At 37.0% G+C, this 16,714-nt stretch overlaps 3 protein-coding genes across 4 annotated transcripts; 2 read left to right on the top strand and 1 right to left on the bottom strand.

Annotated features, from left to right (window-relative positions):
* Positions 1 to 2,747: 2,747 nt before the first annotated feature.
* On the top strand, positions 2,748 to 3,379 carry LOC110722462 (pectate lyase 1-like). Its single transcript, XM_021901732.1, is given in 3 exon segments — positions 2,748 to 3,037; positions 3,130 to 3,161; positions 3,164 to 3,379. Coding segments are annotated over 3 exon segments (522 nt in total). The 3' UTR covers positions 3,364 to 3,379.
* Positions 3,380 to 6,899: 3,520 nt separating this feature from the next.
* LOC110722387 (syntaxin-61-like) lies at positions 6,900 to 13,523 on the bottom strand. 2 transcript variants are annotated; one of them, XM_021901653.1, is made up of 8 exons: positions 13,356 to 13,523; positions 13,093 to 13,195; positions 12,700 to 12,813; positions 11,136 to 11,249; positions 8,962 to 9,140; positions 7,586 to 7,676; positions 7,382 to 7,447; positions 6,900 to 7,269 (listed from the first exon to the last, which is right to left on the bottom strand). In XM_021901653.1, exons 2-8 carry the CDS (start codon positions 13,144 to 13,146, stop codon positions 7,159 to 7,161), a joined length of 729 nt encoding a protein of 242 aa, XP_021757345.1. In that variant the 5' UTR covers positions 13,147 to 13,195; positions 13,356 to 13,523; the 3' UTR covers positions 6,900 to 7,158. The 2 variants fall into 2 exon arrangements, with proteins under 2 accessions (XP_021757345.1, XP_021757346.1); XM_021901654.1 differs by lacking the exons at positions 13,093 to 13,195; positions 13,356 to 13,523 and having other exon boundaries at positions 11,136 to 11,253; positions 12,700 to 12,785.
* Positions 13,275 to 14,388, top strand: LOC110722461. The gene is made up of 3 exons (XM_021901731.1): positions 13,275 to 13,397; positions 13,704 to 13,892; positions 14,011 to 14,388. The coding sequence occupies exons 1-3, from the start codon at positions 13,275 to 13,277 to the stop codon at positions 14,386 to 14,388; spliced, it is 690 nt and encodes a 229-aa protein (XP_021757423.1).
* The last annotated feature ends 2,326 nt before the right edge of the window (positions 14,389 to 16,714 follow it).

Genomic DNA, 16,714 nt, shown 5'->3' with positions numbered 1-16,714 from the left:
GTATACCCGGGATGGCCTCCTTGTCTTCCTTGGAGATGGCCTTCAGCAAGGCCCGGGAAAATTGTTGTACATCCGGCAACCGAGGAGACAGATCTGCACCAGAAAGAGATGGTGAGAAAGCAACATAACTGCCTCCAATCGATTGCCGGCTGCCAAAGGAACCTTCTGACTGAAGACGAGAATGTGACTTGACCCACATGGGCCAGCCAAGCTCAAGGGAGTTGAAGAATTCAGCAGTACCTTGGTGAGGCAGCTGAAGGCTCAAATCGCCTCCAGCCCTAGGAGGCGGGACACCAGACGGCGCCGCAGCAGCATCCGGCTGGGAGGAAAGGTCTACGCGTAATTGTAGACTCTTTCCTCCAACGGACATCCGGGAAGCCGTTTGAGCAGACGAGGTCTTCTTGGATTTGTTGCCAGAAGTCTCCTCACCAGACCTCGGTCTGATGACCCTGGAAAGGGATCTAGGAGCCCTGTCTCCCTCCTAGAAAACAAGTCAGAAATTAGGCATAAAGCTGGGACCAGGCACAAACTATACAAACAGTTTATCACCGTCTGTACACATAGAAATAAAGCAACAAATTGGAAGTTGGTTCAGGCGGTTAATACCTTGTTTTTAGCCACTTGTGCGGCTCTCTTCTTCTCCGCATTATCCCTGCGGATGTCTGCGGCGGACTTAGTAGGCGTTTTGTGGACAGGAAGCATGTTTAATAATGCAATTTCTGCAAAAGAAAACTGTATGTTAGATCATCAAGCAAGAAAAAACATAAGTTACAAAAGATATTGACAATAAAACATAGCCGAAAAAATAATCTACATACGTCTGTCAAATTGGGTGCTCAACCCACAGGCGGACAAAAACGTCTCGTCCCTCAAAAACTCATGTTTAGGTACCTAGTTTTTGGGTACACTAATTAATTCTCCGGTTGAGAGAGCGGTGGTTATAAGTTCAAAAAACCCCGCCTCTATTATTTTTTCATAATCCTCATCCGGGATTTGAGGTAACTTGCACTTCTGCCCCAGCAGGTCTGGTTTCCGGTTGTATGTGCGAAGTTCAAAGTTTTCTCGCTTAGTAGGGGCAGAAACCAGGTAGAAGCGGTTTTTCAAGTCTGACCACTTAGACGGTTTGTCTAGGATCATCAGGTATTTTGGGTAGGTGGTTAAGGTGTACCATGCCCTCCACCCGCCTGGACTTCGGCTTAGATAGTACATCTTGGCAAAGGCTTCCTAACCGGGATGAAGACCTTGCATCTCGCAGGCGACAATGTAGCCCTAGATGTTAACCCAGGAGTTTGGGGTTAACTGCCACACGCCTAGGCCATATCCTCTAAGGATAGCCTTTATTGCATTGTGAAGGGGGAAGCGGAGCCCAGCTAAAAATGCCGCCTCATAGCAGCCGAAAAATTTATTGGTGTTGGGCTGGTCGTCATTCCAGGCTATGGTCCCCAACTCAGGCGGCACCCGGATGGTATATCCCACTCCCAGAGGACGCTTGAGTTTAATCGTCTCCAGGTGCCTCTCCATATTTGCCCTTTCTTTGGCTGAAATATGGATTTGAAGTGGATCCCCTTTATTATTCCATGTTGGTCTCTCCTCTTCCTCACTATCCACATCCGGAATTAGAGGGCTGCTGGAGGCTACGGAGTCAGACCCAGAGGCGGATTCACTCCCGTCTCTCTCAGTGGCAATCACATCCGCCTCCTCCTGACCAGATATGGAGGCGGTCCCTTCTCCGTCTCCATATTCGGACTCTAGAATCCCATCGCTGGGTGTGCTGGGTGTGCCCATGGAGGATCAACTTGCCATCTCAGCCTGATCTCCCTCAGGCTGCTTTTCTTCGGTGCTCTCCTCCTTATACTCTGGATCTACAGCCGTCTTCCTAGTCCTAGCCATAGTATCCTGCACAGAAACGGAGACGATTGGATTGGGAGATGAGCAAGAGTGATCCAGGCACCCAGAGGCGGCTCCCCCAGTTCTAGACTCAGCTGTCCTAGGGGACCAGCCGCCCACTAAACTATGTTGTGCCGTATGTGCTATTGGTGAATTCATTAATGGAGTAAAATGTACAAAAACGGAAATATATGAAAAAGTTGAGATGAGGTGCAACGGTACCTATGAGATAAGCTGCAAAGTAGTCAAGCGGTGACCGGCTGAACTAACAGGCGGGAACTGAACAATTGCTTGCAAGAAGGATCAGACGGGTAACCGGTTGTGCCCACTTGAAATGCCAAAGCTTGCTTGAAGGGTACACAAGCGGTTCTAGAATAGATAACCGGATGTACCCCTTGGAAAAAGAATAACTGTTTGCAAACTACCCAGACAGTGTACCGGCTATGAGTAGTGAAATGAAAGCAACTACTTGCAAGGTATACAGGCAGTTGTCAGAGTTTATCTCTCTAAAAACGGACGTCTCTCTCTAAGTTTTGGAAATGTCCAAAAAAGGAAGGGGTAAAAATCTATTTATAGAAGGGTAACAAAAGAGGATCTTTTATTTATTCAAATGAACACATTTTAAAGTTCAATTAAACTTTAAAAATGACTATAAATGGCAATCATTTTTTCAATACATGCTTACATACCATATTATTTTTTAGCTATCATCCAACTATTTGGAATTTAACGGCTCAAATTTTACATGTATGCATCATGACTAAATCGTACTTATTTTTTCATGGTATGCTTAGGTTACTAATGTGATCATCCATGGGTTGCGAATTCACCATTGTCGATCCCAACCAGCAGGCTCGGTTATGGGACCTGGTGCAAAGTTGTTGCCAATGAGCAAAATGGACGGGGATGCCATTAGAATGCTTGGCTCAACAAAGGTGTGGATAGACCACAACACCCTTTATAGGAGCAAAGATGGCCTCATCGATGTAACCCTTGGCTCAACCAACATTACCATCTCCAACAATTGGTTTCGCGACCACAATAAGGTCATGCTACTAGGCCATGATGATGATTTCAAGGATGACAAGAACATGAAGGTCACGGTTGTCTACAACCGATTTGGCCCCAACTGCCACCAGCGTATGCCAAGGTCTAGCTAATTTTTATTCTTCTTTGGTGATCATTGCAACTATTATTGTTACTTTTAGGGTGCATTCTAAAAATTGTGGTATGGTTGTGCAGAGTTCGTCATGGTTATGCTCATGTAGCTAATAACTATATCTAGGATGGGAAGTTTACGCTATAGGAGGAAGCATGAGCCCTAGCATAAAGAGCGAATCTAATCTCTTTGTCGCGCCTAACTCTGGATCGAAACAGCTAAATTCTTTTGCTCCATTAGATTGGTTTATATTAGACATACAAAAATCAAGTTTGTTGTCAACTTTAAACATATTACCTAAGCGGAAGAGTTTATAGTTTTTTTTTTCTTTTATTACAGGTTTTAATAAACATGAATGGCAAGAATACTGGAAAAGGGATATTGAACTTTAAATCAGTGGGAGATGTCTTAGAAAATGGAGCTTCTTTCAATGAAATTGGTTTGGGTTTCGTAAAACCAAACTACAACAATGAACAAAGATTTCCCGTCGAAAGTGGTAGGATTGCAAGACAACTTACAAGATCAGCTGGGGCTCTACGTTGCCAAAGAGGATCAAACTGCTAATTTAAATAGATCCAATTGATTATGTAATTTTTGTTATATGATCATGAAGATCGTCTAAGTTTCACTACAAAATCATGTTATATGATCATGAGAATCTTTCGTATGAGGGTGTTTATTAAGTCAGTGTATGTTAATATGGGTGATCAACATGTATGATATATCAAATATTAATTTAATCAATAAAATTTCGATCCCATAATATTTTTCCTTGTAATTGTCCTTAATATTCTCAAATTTCATTTAATTTTTATATTTTAATTGAGATATTATGATAGGTTTACCTTAGCTTAGGAGTCTAGTCTAATGCATAAATTTGATGGAATCTTTTTATATAGAGGCAAAAAACAAATCTAGAGTTATAGGGTTTGTGCATTACCTTGTATAATTATGTGACTAATGAAGATTAGAATGGAAGTAAATTGAGTTTCTCTTCTATTAAGAATAACAGAAATCGGTGGGTACATCTACATACGCATCACATGCCTTTGGCCGAGCCCGGCTAGCACAAGTGTGTGGTTACTAGAGCCTTCCCTAGTTCCCTGTAGACCCCTAGTCCTCTAACAAATCTTAGTAGAAGGTTGGACATTACAAAATGGGTGAAAGACTGAAAGCTCTTGTACTCTATATTATCTAATTAAATATGAAATATTACTACAAAATCAAGTGAAATAATCAACAATTTAAGGGTGGTTTCTTAATAAATACTTCTTATATTCTACTCCCTCCGTTCCCTTTTGTTTGTCACTTTTGCTATTTTGATTGCTCCTAAATATTTGTCATATTTCATATTTTCATAATTATTAAGATACATAAAAAGACTTTTATACCCTCATTTTTTTGTCCTTATTAAGTCCTCTTCCCATTTTACCCTAACATTTGCCATAAAAAATTTGCCCAACTTTTGACTAATTTAATGCTTTACACTCTTGAATATCTCATTTTCTCTTTTTCATGTACTTTAATTATTTTCTTAATTGAAAATGTCTCTTTCCCATGCACTCTTTATACTTTATTAGTTGATACTTTCATTTTTTCATATACTTTTATTACCTCACATTCTCCACCTTAATTCCCGTGATTTTCCTTCAAAAGTGACAAACAAAAGGGGACGAAGGAAGTATTAGGGTGTTTAATAAAATGTATGAGATAACTAATCATATACAATATACAAATTTTTACAAAAAAACTGTGTTTTACCAAAAGTAAGTTAATAAATTGTAGTTTGTAAAATGGCTAACAATGTTTAGACCATATATAGAAGTAATTGCATGCTATGGATTTATAATTTAAAACAGAATGCCTTTCAGAATGATCGAAATAGTTCTCTTTTATGAATCAATGTAAAAATTACTCAACAAAAATGTACATTAGAGAGAGCGACAATTGGAAGCTATAAAATCGATTTATTTTCAAGATGATACATGTAGTCTAGTTTACATGCCTGGTCATTATCTCAGTGTAAACTAGAATAACCATGCTCTCTGATACTGGTAGATGTAATAATGGATGTTTTGTAGCTCTGTTCCCTTTCTTTGATTTGCTGAGGTATGTGTTCTTCCTCATATATCCTACTTAAGTTATACTACGTATATATTTATTATAAAATAAAGCAAAGATCAATTTTTGGCAAAGTTGTATATCTGTAACAATCATTGTTTAAATATTTTAATTCTAGTTTCAAAGTGTTGTGATGCTACTAGTAAAAGATCAATTTCTTCCACTTATTTTGGAGTATGTCAATAAATTTGATTAGTACTATATAGATTCTCATATTTGGAGAAAATCCTTGCCCCACGAGACATTCTAAGAAAAGGAATTCGATATAAGATTGGAAATGGAATGGATATATATTTTTGGATTGATAATTGGACCACCAATCATTGCTTACTTGAACTCTTCGTATGGAGCCAAATCAAGTTGACTTAAACACAAAAATGTCAGACTTCATACTCCCCAACAAACAATGGGTTAGACAAAAGCTATGCTCCTTCCTCCCAAACAATATTGTTTCTCAAATGTTATGAATTCTGATACCAAGTAGCACGATGCTAGATATGTCGGTATGGGGTCTCACTTCGTCAGGCAATTTTACAGTAAAATCTGCCACATGGCTTGCCCATAATCTCGATCTTGATTAGTTATCTCATACATTTTATTAAATATTTCTCCTAAGCTCCAAATTTTCTTGTGGCAAATTCTTCATAATAGTCTAAGAGTTCGTGATATCCTTCGCAAAAGAAACATAATTCATTCTAGTGACTGTGGTTGATCTATGTAATGTTAATTTTATTTTTATTTTTATTTTATTTTTTTTGGTAAAAAAAGTAAGACACATGAAAGAGATTAGCTACGTCTTCTCGCAAAACCGTGACCTAATCTATCAAGGAGTAAAAATTAAGAAAATTTACTATGTAGAAATGGATCTATATCTTGATGAGTTGGAGTTGAATAGCCGAGAGAGGCAACATAATTTGCTGCCTGATATCTATGTAATGTTCATAGGGAAACAATGAACCATCACTTTCTCTCTTGCATACATTCTAGTGATGTTTGGGACCATACCTTGGTTAAGAATTGGTTGGATTGCACAGTTCCCGGCACTGATTTAGTTGAAGCAATTTTATGCTTACACACAACTTATATTACTATTAGGAAATTTATCCTCCTTGTTTGGAGTATTAGGAAAGAGCGTAACTCTATAATTTTCCGCCAAGAACCTTTTGATATCCCTAGAATTAACCACCGAGCAGAATTTGCGTTCAATGAGTGGCACTAAAGAATTCTCACTGATACCTTTTCTTCCTTAGGGTCTCCTATTTGGAGATCCTCATCTACTCCTCCGTCTCATTCTCCAACAAATTTCTACGAACTCGATTTTCACGATTCAGTACTCAACTACTCAACAGCAGCAGAGATCCTCATCAAAGACAGCAGTAAGACAGTTTTAGGAGCTCGTGCTTTCAACCTCGGCACCACCAAGGTTGGTTTTCATAACAGAGGTCATGGCTCTTTATAAAGACATTTTTCTAGCTCTTAAGCATGGGATCAAAAATTGAAGGTAATAATCTTTTAGTAAATAAGTTCGTTAAAGGCATTTAGTCAACACCATGGCAACAAATTAATCATATTTTTAAAGACATTTGTTCTCTTCTTGGCAAATACGATAACTGGAGCATTCGTGATGTCTTTCAGGAGGCAAATCAAGCAACGGACTAAATAGCAAATGTTGGTCATTTAGTTAGTGATAATATTGAAATATAATCAAATATTGAAAAATAATCAAAACAAGTTAGAAGACGGACCTAAGCTGGTTATAAGTACCCAATAGAGCATTTGTACATCATAAATACCGTACGCTTGAGGCACACAATAGTTTTTGATTAATCATATTAAAGCTATAAAATAAATCTTTTTTTTTCTGATAAAATAATCTACAAGACAGATTGACCAAATATTACACAAAAAAATATATCAGTCTTTTTCTCTTCTATTTTCCAGTAGAATTTCCAAACCTGAGCAAAACCACATTCGTAGAGTATATTCCTATCTTAAGTAAAGAAAACGAGAATGAATAGTACTATAAACAGAACAACCAAGAACAATATCATCATTAACTGGCCCTTGGCTCCTGCCTTTTTCATAACAATTGCGACCTTTTTCTGCGAGGGAAATCAAAGGTAGTAGAAGCACAGTTGGATTTGTTAGGTGTCAATTTTGAGTACCTAATACAGTATATACTAAAAAATTTACATACATATCTGAAGTGAATACCTGAAGGAAATCCAACCGGTTTGAGGTGCTATCCATTTCAACACCCAAATCATCAATTATCTTTTCCTGCAGCAGGAGAAAAAGGCAATAATATGACTAAGAGTTTGCACAATCAAACTCAGAGCACGAGGCTCGCTGCAAGTCACGAAGACAACTCTGAACAACACTGATTCATTCCAAATTCACACTATGAAGTATACTAACCTGAGCAAGTAATTCATCATGAATAGTAAGCCCAACACTTCCAATTCTCTGAACACTGGCACTCAGTTCATCAAGCTCTTCATCCTGTTGTCTACATAAAACAAAGGTCAATATGACTAAATGATTTAGACAACACAAAAACAATTGTCGCCACATATTTTATTAATCGTGATAGAGGCAAAAGATCAAAATTCTGAAATTGTAGCTTTTAATACATATACTACTTCCAGAAAGAAGCATATGAATTATATAATCAAAGATTGAAGAAGCAAGAAAACCAAAAACTACACCTCCCTCTCTTCTACTCAATTAGACATAAAAATATGTGACGAAATAAAAAATAAAATTAATAATAAATAAATAAGAAGAATCATTGACTATAACTCCCTCTACCCTTAACCAGAAAGAGAGTACAAGCTGGGAGATCCATAATAGCAAGTAGGAATTGAGCTTCAATTGGTGTCCAAATACAAGTCAGATGGATTCATACATCAAGTGAACTAGAAAATTTGTTCAGCATATGAGTGATTGTAAATAAAAGTGTGAAATCAGATTACTGGCCACAATACGTATTGTAAAATAAAAATGTAAAGTACTGTATACTAAAACACCTATGTATTGTGTAATACTTCCTCCGTTTTCTTTTACTTGCAACGATTTTTAAACATGATACCTATGCCTTCCCCATCCTGGTGTTAGATTTTTTTTTTTTTGAAACATGTTAGAATTTTATTTAATAAAGTCGTTTGTGGCATACACATGATACCTAGCACCGGGGTAAAAGTAACGTCTGGCATACGTCCCCACAATTAGAAAAGTCTTCTCCTAGCCCAAAATGAACAGATAAGTTGTCTAAGCTTGATCCCAACTAATAACTTAAGTGAACAACAGTATTCACACCCTATGATGTGGTAATCTTTGTGATGTTTAAGAAAAGAAAAATGGACAATTGGGTCTGGTTAGATTCGTTTCGATGAAAATTTCATAATATCTACTTTTCTATAGTTTTTAATTGTAGATAATTGAAGATTTTTAAGGTAAAAGCAGTGTGTTGGGATGTGTGAACTCCAGTTGTTGCAATTAAATAAGAACGGAGGAAGTATTATTTAGTACAACCTGCCAGAGCATATAAATTAAAAGCTCAGTTTTCCAATGGGTGTCCATAATTGGTAAGCACATCAGCTTCTCAAATTAAACCAATATAACATAAGTGAACACTGACCAAAACAGATCAACTTACAGGCCAGATACAGAAACACAAATGCCATACATAATGAAAGAGAAATAAAAACAATTCATAGCCACATTGCTAAATAATACAAACAAGTAATGACAGGTGAAAAATATAACAATTCTCAAGGAAATGAAGGTGTTACTTTATCAGAAGCATCTGTCTATCGGATTCTGATGATATGTAGTCATCAGTGTGGTGCCCGTATTGGTTGGACCTTTCTGTCTGATGTGGGTGTTCCATTGGAAGCCTCATCAGTTCCAGGTGAGAATCATGGTAGCTCAGCTCCTTTCCAGATGATACTTTTTTCTTCACAGAGCCCACCTAACAAACATCCCAATGGCTTTGGTCAGTCAAACAAGTTGCCTATATCCTCCCAAAGAGACACAAAATATACAAATTGTGCAGATTGTTCATCAGAAGATTCAGAACTTAATCATACCAAAGCACATGTAAATTACAATTATGCTTTATCAGATAATGTCAATGTGTCAATGGAAGCTATAACAAAAGAATTCTAGCTCATTTTAACCCCAAGAAAAAGACACTTATCAACCACCCAATATCATTAATATCTAAACCTTGCCAAAATAAATAATTTGATGCCTCATAAATGCATGAAAATTTCCATAGTACATTATGAATGAGTAAAAGGGTAAATCTAAACTGCAGTTCAGGAGCTAGCATAATATCATCAGTGATAACATCTAGACAATTCCTTACAGTTTTGAAACCACCATAGAACATCACCTAATAGCCTCTAAATACAACTCCTTGCAGCTGTTAGTTGAGGTGGTGTGAGAACAAATCAACGCACAATTGCACAGCCCTTCACATCTAAAACAGCAAATTATTCCTTCTAGCTTTATCCCATAGAAAAGCAAATGTCCTATAAACTTGATGTATTATTATTTAGCACAGATTCAAATAAACACGCATTGCCACCTCTTGCTTTATTTAAAGAAGAATACGTAATGAACCCGCCATATAAGGGCTATAATTGGAATTAAACACTATTAAACACCAACAACAAAGCGTTAGAACGCTATTTTGAAAATAAAGAAAAATAAATAATGAACCAATGTAAGGAGAGAAATAAGAATCCAAAACTTGAAGAATTATCATAATTTGGTATAGCCTTTGAGAGTAAAACAACTTGTAAGCTTCTGTTTGTCATATGTTTTTGTTTTTGTTTTTTTTTTTTTTTTTTTTTGAAGAAAGTCATATAATTTTGTAAAATCACTTAATCATTTCCTACTTGTAATCATCATTTAAGGTGTCCATCCTATTATTGATTATAACTAAACAATAAAATGAAAGCAAGGGAAATGACAGTCTTAAACAATTGGGTAGTTAATAGCATTTCTTTGTGGGAGAGCTTTTTTTTTTTTTTTTTTTTTTTTTTTTTTTTTTGTGAATGCTGTGAGAGCAATTCTTTATGGGAGAGAATAGTATATTAACCATTTAATAAAAACATTGCCATCAGGTGCTGCACATTTTTTTTCCAGCTGTACAAATATTTGAGTGACAATCAGTAACTTCCGAAAGCAGTTGATCTTTTTGTAACTTAATCAATTCCCAGTAACTAAATTCTCTTTTTCTAACAGAGTGAGAGGCTGGCTACCACTATAATTAATTGTTTAGTATCCTGTAAAAGATTATACAGGAGGTATTAGCTAATTGGGAATATGTTCTGAAGTACATGAGGAATTTACTATTTCAAAGACAAAGGGAATTTCAAAGAATTCAAAGATTCAGAAAAGAAGTTCACGGAACCCAATAATCTCTTTAAATGGATTATAAGTTCAATTTCAGTATTTCACAATGTCACTGCTTTTCAAAAAAATTCAGATGAACCGACTGAACAAGCCTTTTTAAAGTTCCTTACTATCTGGAAAATCCCCATTAACAGTCATCACGCAACAACATAAACACTAAAACTAGTAGATTCAGAGCAGTCATTTCAAAATCCTTTTTTTCTTTTAACACTTTTCAATCATTCATATGATCTGAAACTGATTGCATATTAAAAAGTGTTTAAATATCTCTAACAGATTGACATCAATTATGAACATGAATCTTGCTGATATTCCTTTGTTTGTCAAGTAGCAAAGTCATATCCAGAATTACAAAATATATCTATATTTCAGCATGAATATACCAGTTATACCCACCAAGAAAGTGTCTGAATAGAGGGGGAAAAAAATAGAGAGAGAGAATGAAACAAAACAGAAAAGCCAAAAAAGATTTTATAGCAGCCAAATGCAGTTAACATAGCAATGCTGATTACATACAATTTTATTTCAAGCTAAACAGTACCTGATCACGTGCTGTTCTGGTCCATCTGCGACGTTTTTCCAGCTCACCCTCATCGATACCATAGTGAGCAGGATCTTTCGCAGCCACAGAAACTGCTTTGTCCAGCTCATCAACCTTCCTATCAAAAATAACCTTTTAGTCCAGTACATAGCTGTTTAAGGGGGATCAAGATAGGGCCAATCAGACATTAAAAAATAAATAAAAGTTAACAAATTAAGGCAAGAGATACAGGAGAGAAGTAGACAGGGCAACAGTAGCAAATCACGTTAAATAAATGTACAAATACAGTGAAGAGTGATTTAAGAATGCTCCTGCTTAATTCTTAACAGCTTACGACAATGGGGGTTAACAAGGAAAAGAAAAATATGAATGTAAAACCTCTCCACCATTAGAACCTTTAAAAAATTAAAATGGTTACGCAAATAATAGAGTTTTAAGTTTTACATAAGCAAACATGGACAAGAAGACTTGAACTATATATCCACCTAAGAACCTCAGATTTTTCCAATTAAATTCTACTTCAGGACTCCACTATATGTTTGTTTCATCCAATCATTCCTTATTTGACTTATTCCATACTTCATACAATATAATTTCAGAAAAGTTAGAAATAAATTAAAACAAGTACTAAAAAAAAAAGGTTTTTTCAGCAATTTCATACAACATCACACCTAGATAAGACATTTTCAGTTTCTGACAAAATAAGTTCTTTGCAAGCAAAACACCTTATAACAATTGCACCAAAAAAAAAAAAAAAAAAATTAACTTAAAACAAAATAAGTTAAACATATAAGACAATTTTAGACACTACAAGTACAAATAAAAAAAGTTCTGAATTTTAAACAAAATAAGCTGAACAAAACTGAGCTTAATTTTATTAGGAAAGTGCCGATTTGACATTACATCACTTGAACCATCTATATAGCACAAGGAGACATGTCATCCAGCTTCACACCAACTATTCAACACGAGATTGTATTCATTATCCTGCTTGTCGTAAAGGGATCACTAGTGAGTGTCAAGTTTTGTACACAGCATTTTAGGGGTTTATAATATTGTTTCAGATTTTCCATTAGCAGTTCTACTGCAGATTGGAACATCCTGACTTAGCAACTGGTAGTGGAAACTGTGAAGCAGGATAAAATATTGGATATGTCCGATCCTGACTTAGCAATTGGTAGTGGAAACTGTGAAGCAGGATTTCCCATTAGCATTTTAGGTATTTAGAATTGTGACAAATACTTGATAAAATACTGGATATGTCCGATCATCCTATGTAGATATATCCGTAGTAGTTTAGCTGAAACAGAAATAGAGAACTCTATCATTATAAATTGGTGCTTTTAATGGAAGTTGAAGAACAGGTTGAGAGTTATATATGCACTAGTTAACGGATGATTCTCATTAACTACTGCACAAACTAATCCGAATTCAATAACTATCTTAAAACATAGCACATCTACAAAAATAAGGAGCTCAATTCTACCAACCTAATAAACAAATCCAAATTAATTTCATAATCACAAAAAATCTTCAAAAGGAGCAAAAGTATTCATCAAATTACCTGCCACTCAATACTCTCACAACCAGTACGAAGCTCCTCGGTGAGGCGTACTTGCTCTCCGGAACCATAAACAGCATGCTCCCATTGACGAAAGCTCGATAATAGCTTATCAATCTAACATAACACAAAAATTCTTTTGTCAGTGTATCAAAACATAAGCAGAATTATCAAAGGATTATCCGGATTAGAAAACGCGAAAATTAACAAAAATTTACACTAATCAAAACCTAAATAACACTGATCAATGCGTGATTTAGTCATACATATCGAAACCGAAAAAATCAATGTATCAACAAAATAATCAAATACAAACAATGCGCATAATTGAATCATTTATAGCAAGAACTTAAATTAAATTTATAAATTTATGATCAATTGAAGCAGTAAACTTACGGAATCTTGGATCTCCTCTTTTACAATGTAAAATGGATCTTGAGCGGAGGACATGAAGAAACCAAGTGGTGTAGATTCCAATTGCAAGCTAAGAATTGACAAGCTAGATTGAAATCAAAAGCAATTTGATTAGGTTATGAAACACAAAAATTAACTCGATCGGAATTCATTTAGGTATGACAATGTTAAATTCAATGCAAAAGAGGAATTTAAAAATTGAGATTGAAGATGAAAGAATTAATAGATGTAATTTGAGGAAGAACCTGAAATTTTTTGGGTGCACTTCTTCTTTCGGAGTTCGAAAGGTCTGGTGCTTGTCTGAGTCTCTGGGAGAGAGATTGATTCGAGCCTTAGGAATCTAGCAAGTTTTAGGGAAATATACGAGTATCACTTTTTTTGTTTTTTAACTGTTTCGGTATAGACTCTAGAGATACACAGCTATATATGTACTCTCATTTCGAAACCTTCACCTAATTTTTGAACTCTCCCTTGAAAGAAAGGGCACTATCTCTCGAGAAAAAGGGCAATCTTCTACCTCTCGAAATAGAATCGCTGCCGGATTTTGGCGTGACTACCGATCACTATCTCTTTCTCCACTGTTTCGATGGCAGAGGAAATCACTGCTAAATGTTTTTCAGGAAGAGGAGGGAAAAGCAATTGATTTGGGGGCGATAAACCCTGGCGCAGAGGAAAATAATTTTTCGCTGATGCTTGTTGGTAAATTGCTCACACAACGTTCTTATAACATTGATGCTTTTAAGAAAACTATGACTACTGTTTGGGCACCTAGCCATGGAGTAGTAATTAGGGTCCTTAGCCCTAACTTATTTGCATTCCAGTTTTTTCATTGGCATGACATGGAGAAAGTCTTGAACGGTCGACCTTGGTGTTTTGATAACCTGTTGGTTCTTTTGAAAGAAGTACGTGGATGGTGATGAACAGCCTGAGCAGATAAACCTAACCCATTCGCCATTTTGGGTGAGGATTAAAAACCTACCTTTTAATTGCAAGTCAGATGACCATGTTCGAGCAATTGTTGGGGGTATGGGTGAGGTGCTGGAGATTGAAGATGATATCATTGGTATAGGGCGATACCGTCATGTCAAATTGCTACTTGACATTACTCTACCTCTAAGACGTTTCCAGATGATCAAAGGCAGGAAAGGGAGGGAGCTTAGAGTTGACTTTGCTTATGGAAGGCTCCCTTTCTTCTGTTTTACATGTGGTGTTATGGGATATTCTGAGGAGGATTGTCGTGTGGTGCCAGAAGAAGATAAAGAAGAGAAACTAGGCTAGGGCTTAGGCCTAAAAGCAATTCCTAGGAAGGGGAGGGCAAAGGAAATGGAGGAGGCGGAAAAGATCAAAGCGAAGAAAACTATTCTGTTTGTGAACAAACCTGCTGAAGAGGTTCACCAGGAAAGTCATGACATAGAGATCCCCAACAAATCCTTGGTGCTAGTAGAAAAGGAGCAGGTAGCAGCCCCTAATGATACTCCTGCTCATTTATTAGAATGCTCCCCTCATGATGACAACGCCCTTACTCTTGGGACAACAACTCAGAGGCTTAACTCTGAACGTTTCAATGAGGATTTGTTTGACTTTACTCTCTCTTTTAACATTGGCGCCCACGTGACAGAAGCAAATCAGAATTTGAAGGCTCTGAAAAAGTCTTGCAAGATAGTGAAAGTTGCTAGAAATAAAGAGTTAAAGCACAAGGCAGACACTTCTCCAAATCAGCATAAACGGAGCTTATTACCACAAACAATAGTAGATTTGCAGAATGAAGATGATCAAGGGAAACGACCAAAACATGACTTGACTGTTAATATGGACACTGACATTTCGGCGGAGGTTGGCATGAACCAACCCCACCATGTCCAATGAGTATCCTTTGTTGGAACTGTCGGGGGATGAGCAACTCCGGGTCAGTTCGTCAGCTTCATTGGTGGAGCAATTCTTTTGCCCCCGACATCATCTTCTTGTCGGAAACAATGATTAAGAAGAACAGGTAGAAAATCTGAAGGAACGACTTGGTTTTCCTAGTGCTTTTGGCGTTGCAAGTAGAGGCAAAGCTGGTGGTCTATGTTTGTATTAGAGGAATGGAATTGATTTCACTTTGGTTTCTTTTTCCCATAACCGCATATGTGGTGACATTACCCGTAGCAATGTGAAATGAAGGTTCGTGGGTGTCTATGGCTGGCCGGAGGAGGAAGATAAACACAAGACATGGAGTCTCATTCGACATCTCTGTGATGACACTAATTTTCCCGTTGTTCTCGGTGGAGATTTTAATGAAATCCTTACTTATGCAGAAAAGGAGGGAGGTGTGGATAGGGAGCATCGTAAGATTCCTAATTTTCGTGAGGCTATTGATGATTGCAGTCTGCGTGATTTGGGTTATAAGGGTCAATGGTACACTTGGGAAAGAGGAAACTCAGTTGAAACTCGGGTCCGTGAACGCCTTGACCGTTTTCTTGCTTCTCATGATTAGGTGACTATGTTTCCGAGTTACACTGTTGAACATATTATGAGATACAAATCAGATTAACAACCATTTATTGTGTGAAAATCCGTCGAGGAAGAGGAAAAAAGGAAGGAGTTTAAGTTTGAAACTTGTTAGCTCCTTGATGAGGGATGTGAGCAAGCTGTTATGAAGGCCTGAGAAAGCTCAGAGGGGAGGATGACAGTTGATAGAATCGTTGCTATGGATAGAGGCTTAGCTACTTAGAGTGCAGAAAATTTTTATAAATTAGAAAAGAAGCTGGCTGAGAAGGAGAAAGAATTACACGAGGCTCAACAATCTGGTATTTCGGGGGATAATATTAAGGAATGTGCTGCTCTTGAAAAAGCCCTTGATGATTTGAATGAAAAGCTTGAAGCATACTGGTACATTAGAAGCCGAGTTTTGGAGGTTAGAGATGGGGACAAGAACACATCATATTTCCATCACAAGGCATCTCAAAGGAAGAACAAAAATCGAATTGATGGTCTCCTTGACAGTTAAGGCTCGTGGCATGCTGACGAAGATGGTATTGAGCGTACAATTACTCATCATTTTAAGGAGTTATTCATCACTTTGGATAACCCTTCAAATGACTGCATTCAGGAGGCGCTTCATAATGTGGGACCACTGGTCTCGCCAGAGGCTAATGATGAACTGTTGAGGCCTTTCATGAGAGATGAAATTTTACAAGCGCCAAAACAAATGCACCCTTGCAAGGCTCCCGGGCCGGATGGATTACATGCGATTTTTTATCAGCGCTTTTGGCACATTGACGGTGATGAGGTAACACACTTCGTCATTAACATTTTACATGGTATCTCTTCATCAGAATGTGTTAATAATACCAATATTGTCTTGATCCCGAAAGTCCAGACCCTAATAATACGGCTGAATTTCGACCTATTGCTCTTTGTAATATGCTTTACAAAATTGTTTCAAAAGCAATCGTTATGTGACTAAAAAATGTCCTCCCTCATATTATTTCTGAGAATCAGAGTGCATATGTTCCCGGTCGACTCATTACTGATAATGCTTTAATTGCTCTGGAGCTATTTCATACTATGAAGAAAAGGAGTAAAGGGAGGAAGGGTTTGTTGCTCTGAAACTAGATATGAGTAA

The sequence above is a fragment of the Chenopodium quinoa genome, unplaced genomic scaffold (genome assembly GCF_001683475.1).
Source record: "Chenopodium quinoa cultivar QQ74 unplaced genomic scaffold, ASM168347v1, whole genome shotgun sequence".
Taxonomy (NCBI): Eukaryota; Viridiplantae; Streptophyta; class Magnoliopsida; order Caryophyllales; family Amaranthaceae; genus Chenopodium; species Chenopodium quinoa.
The sequence above is the reverse complement of the archived record's forward strand: the minus strand, read 5'-3'. Positions and strand labels throughout refer to the sequence as shown.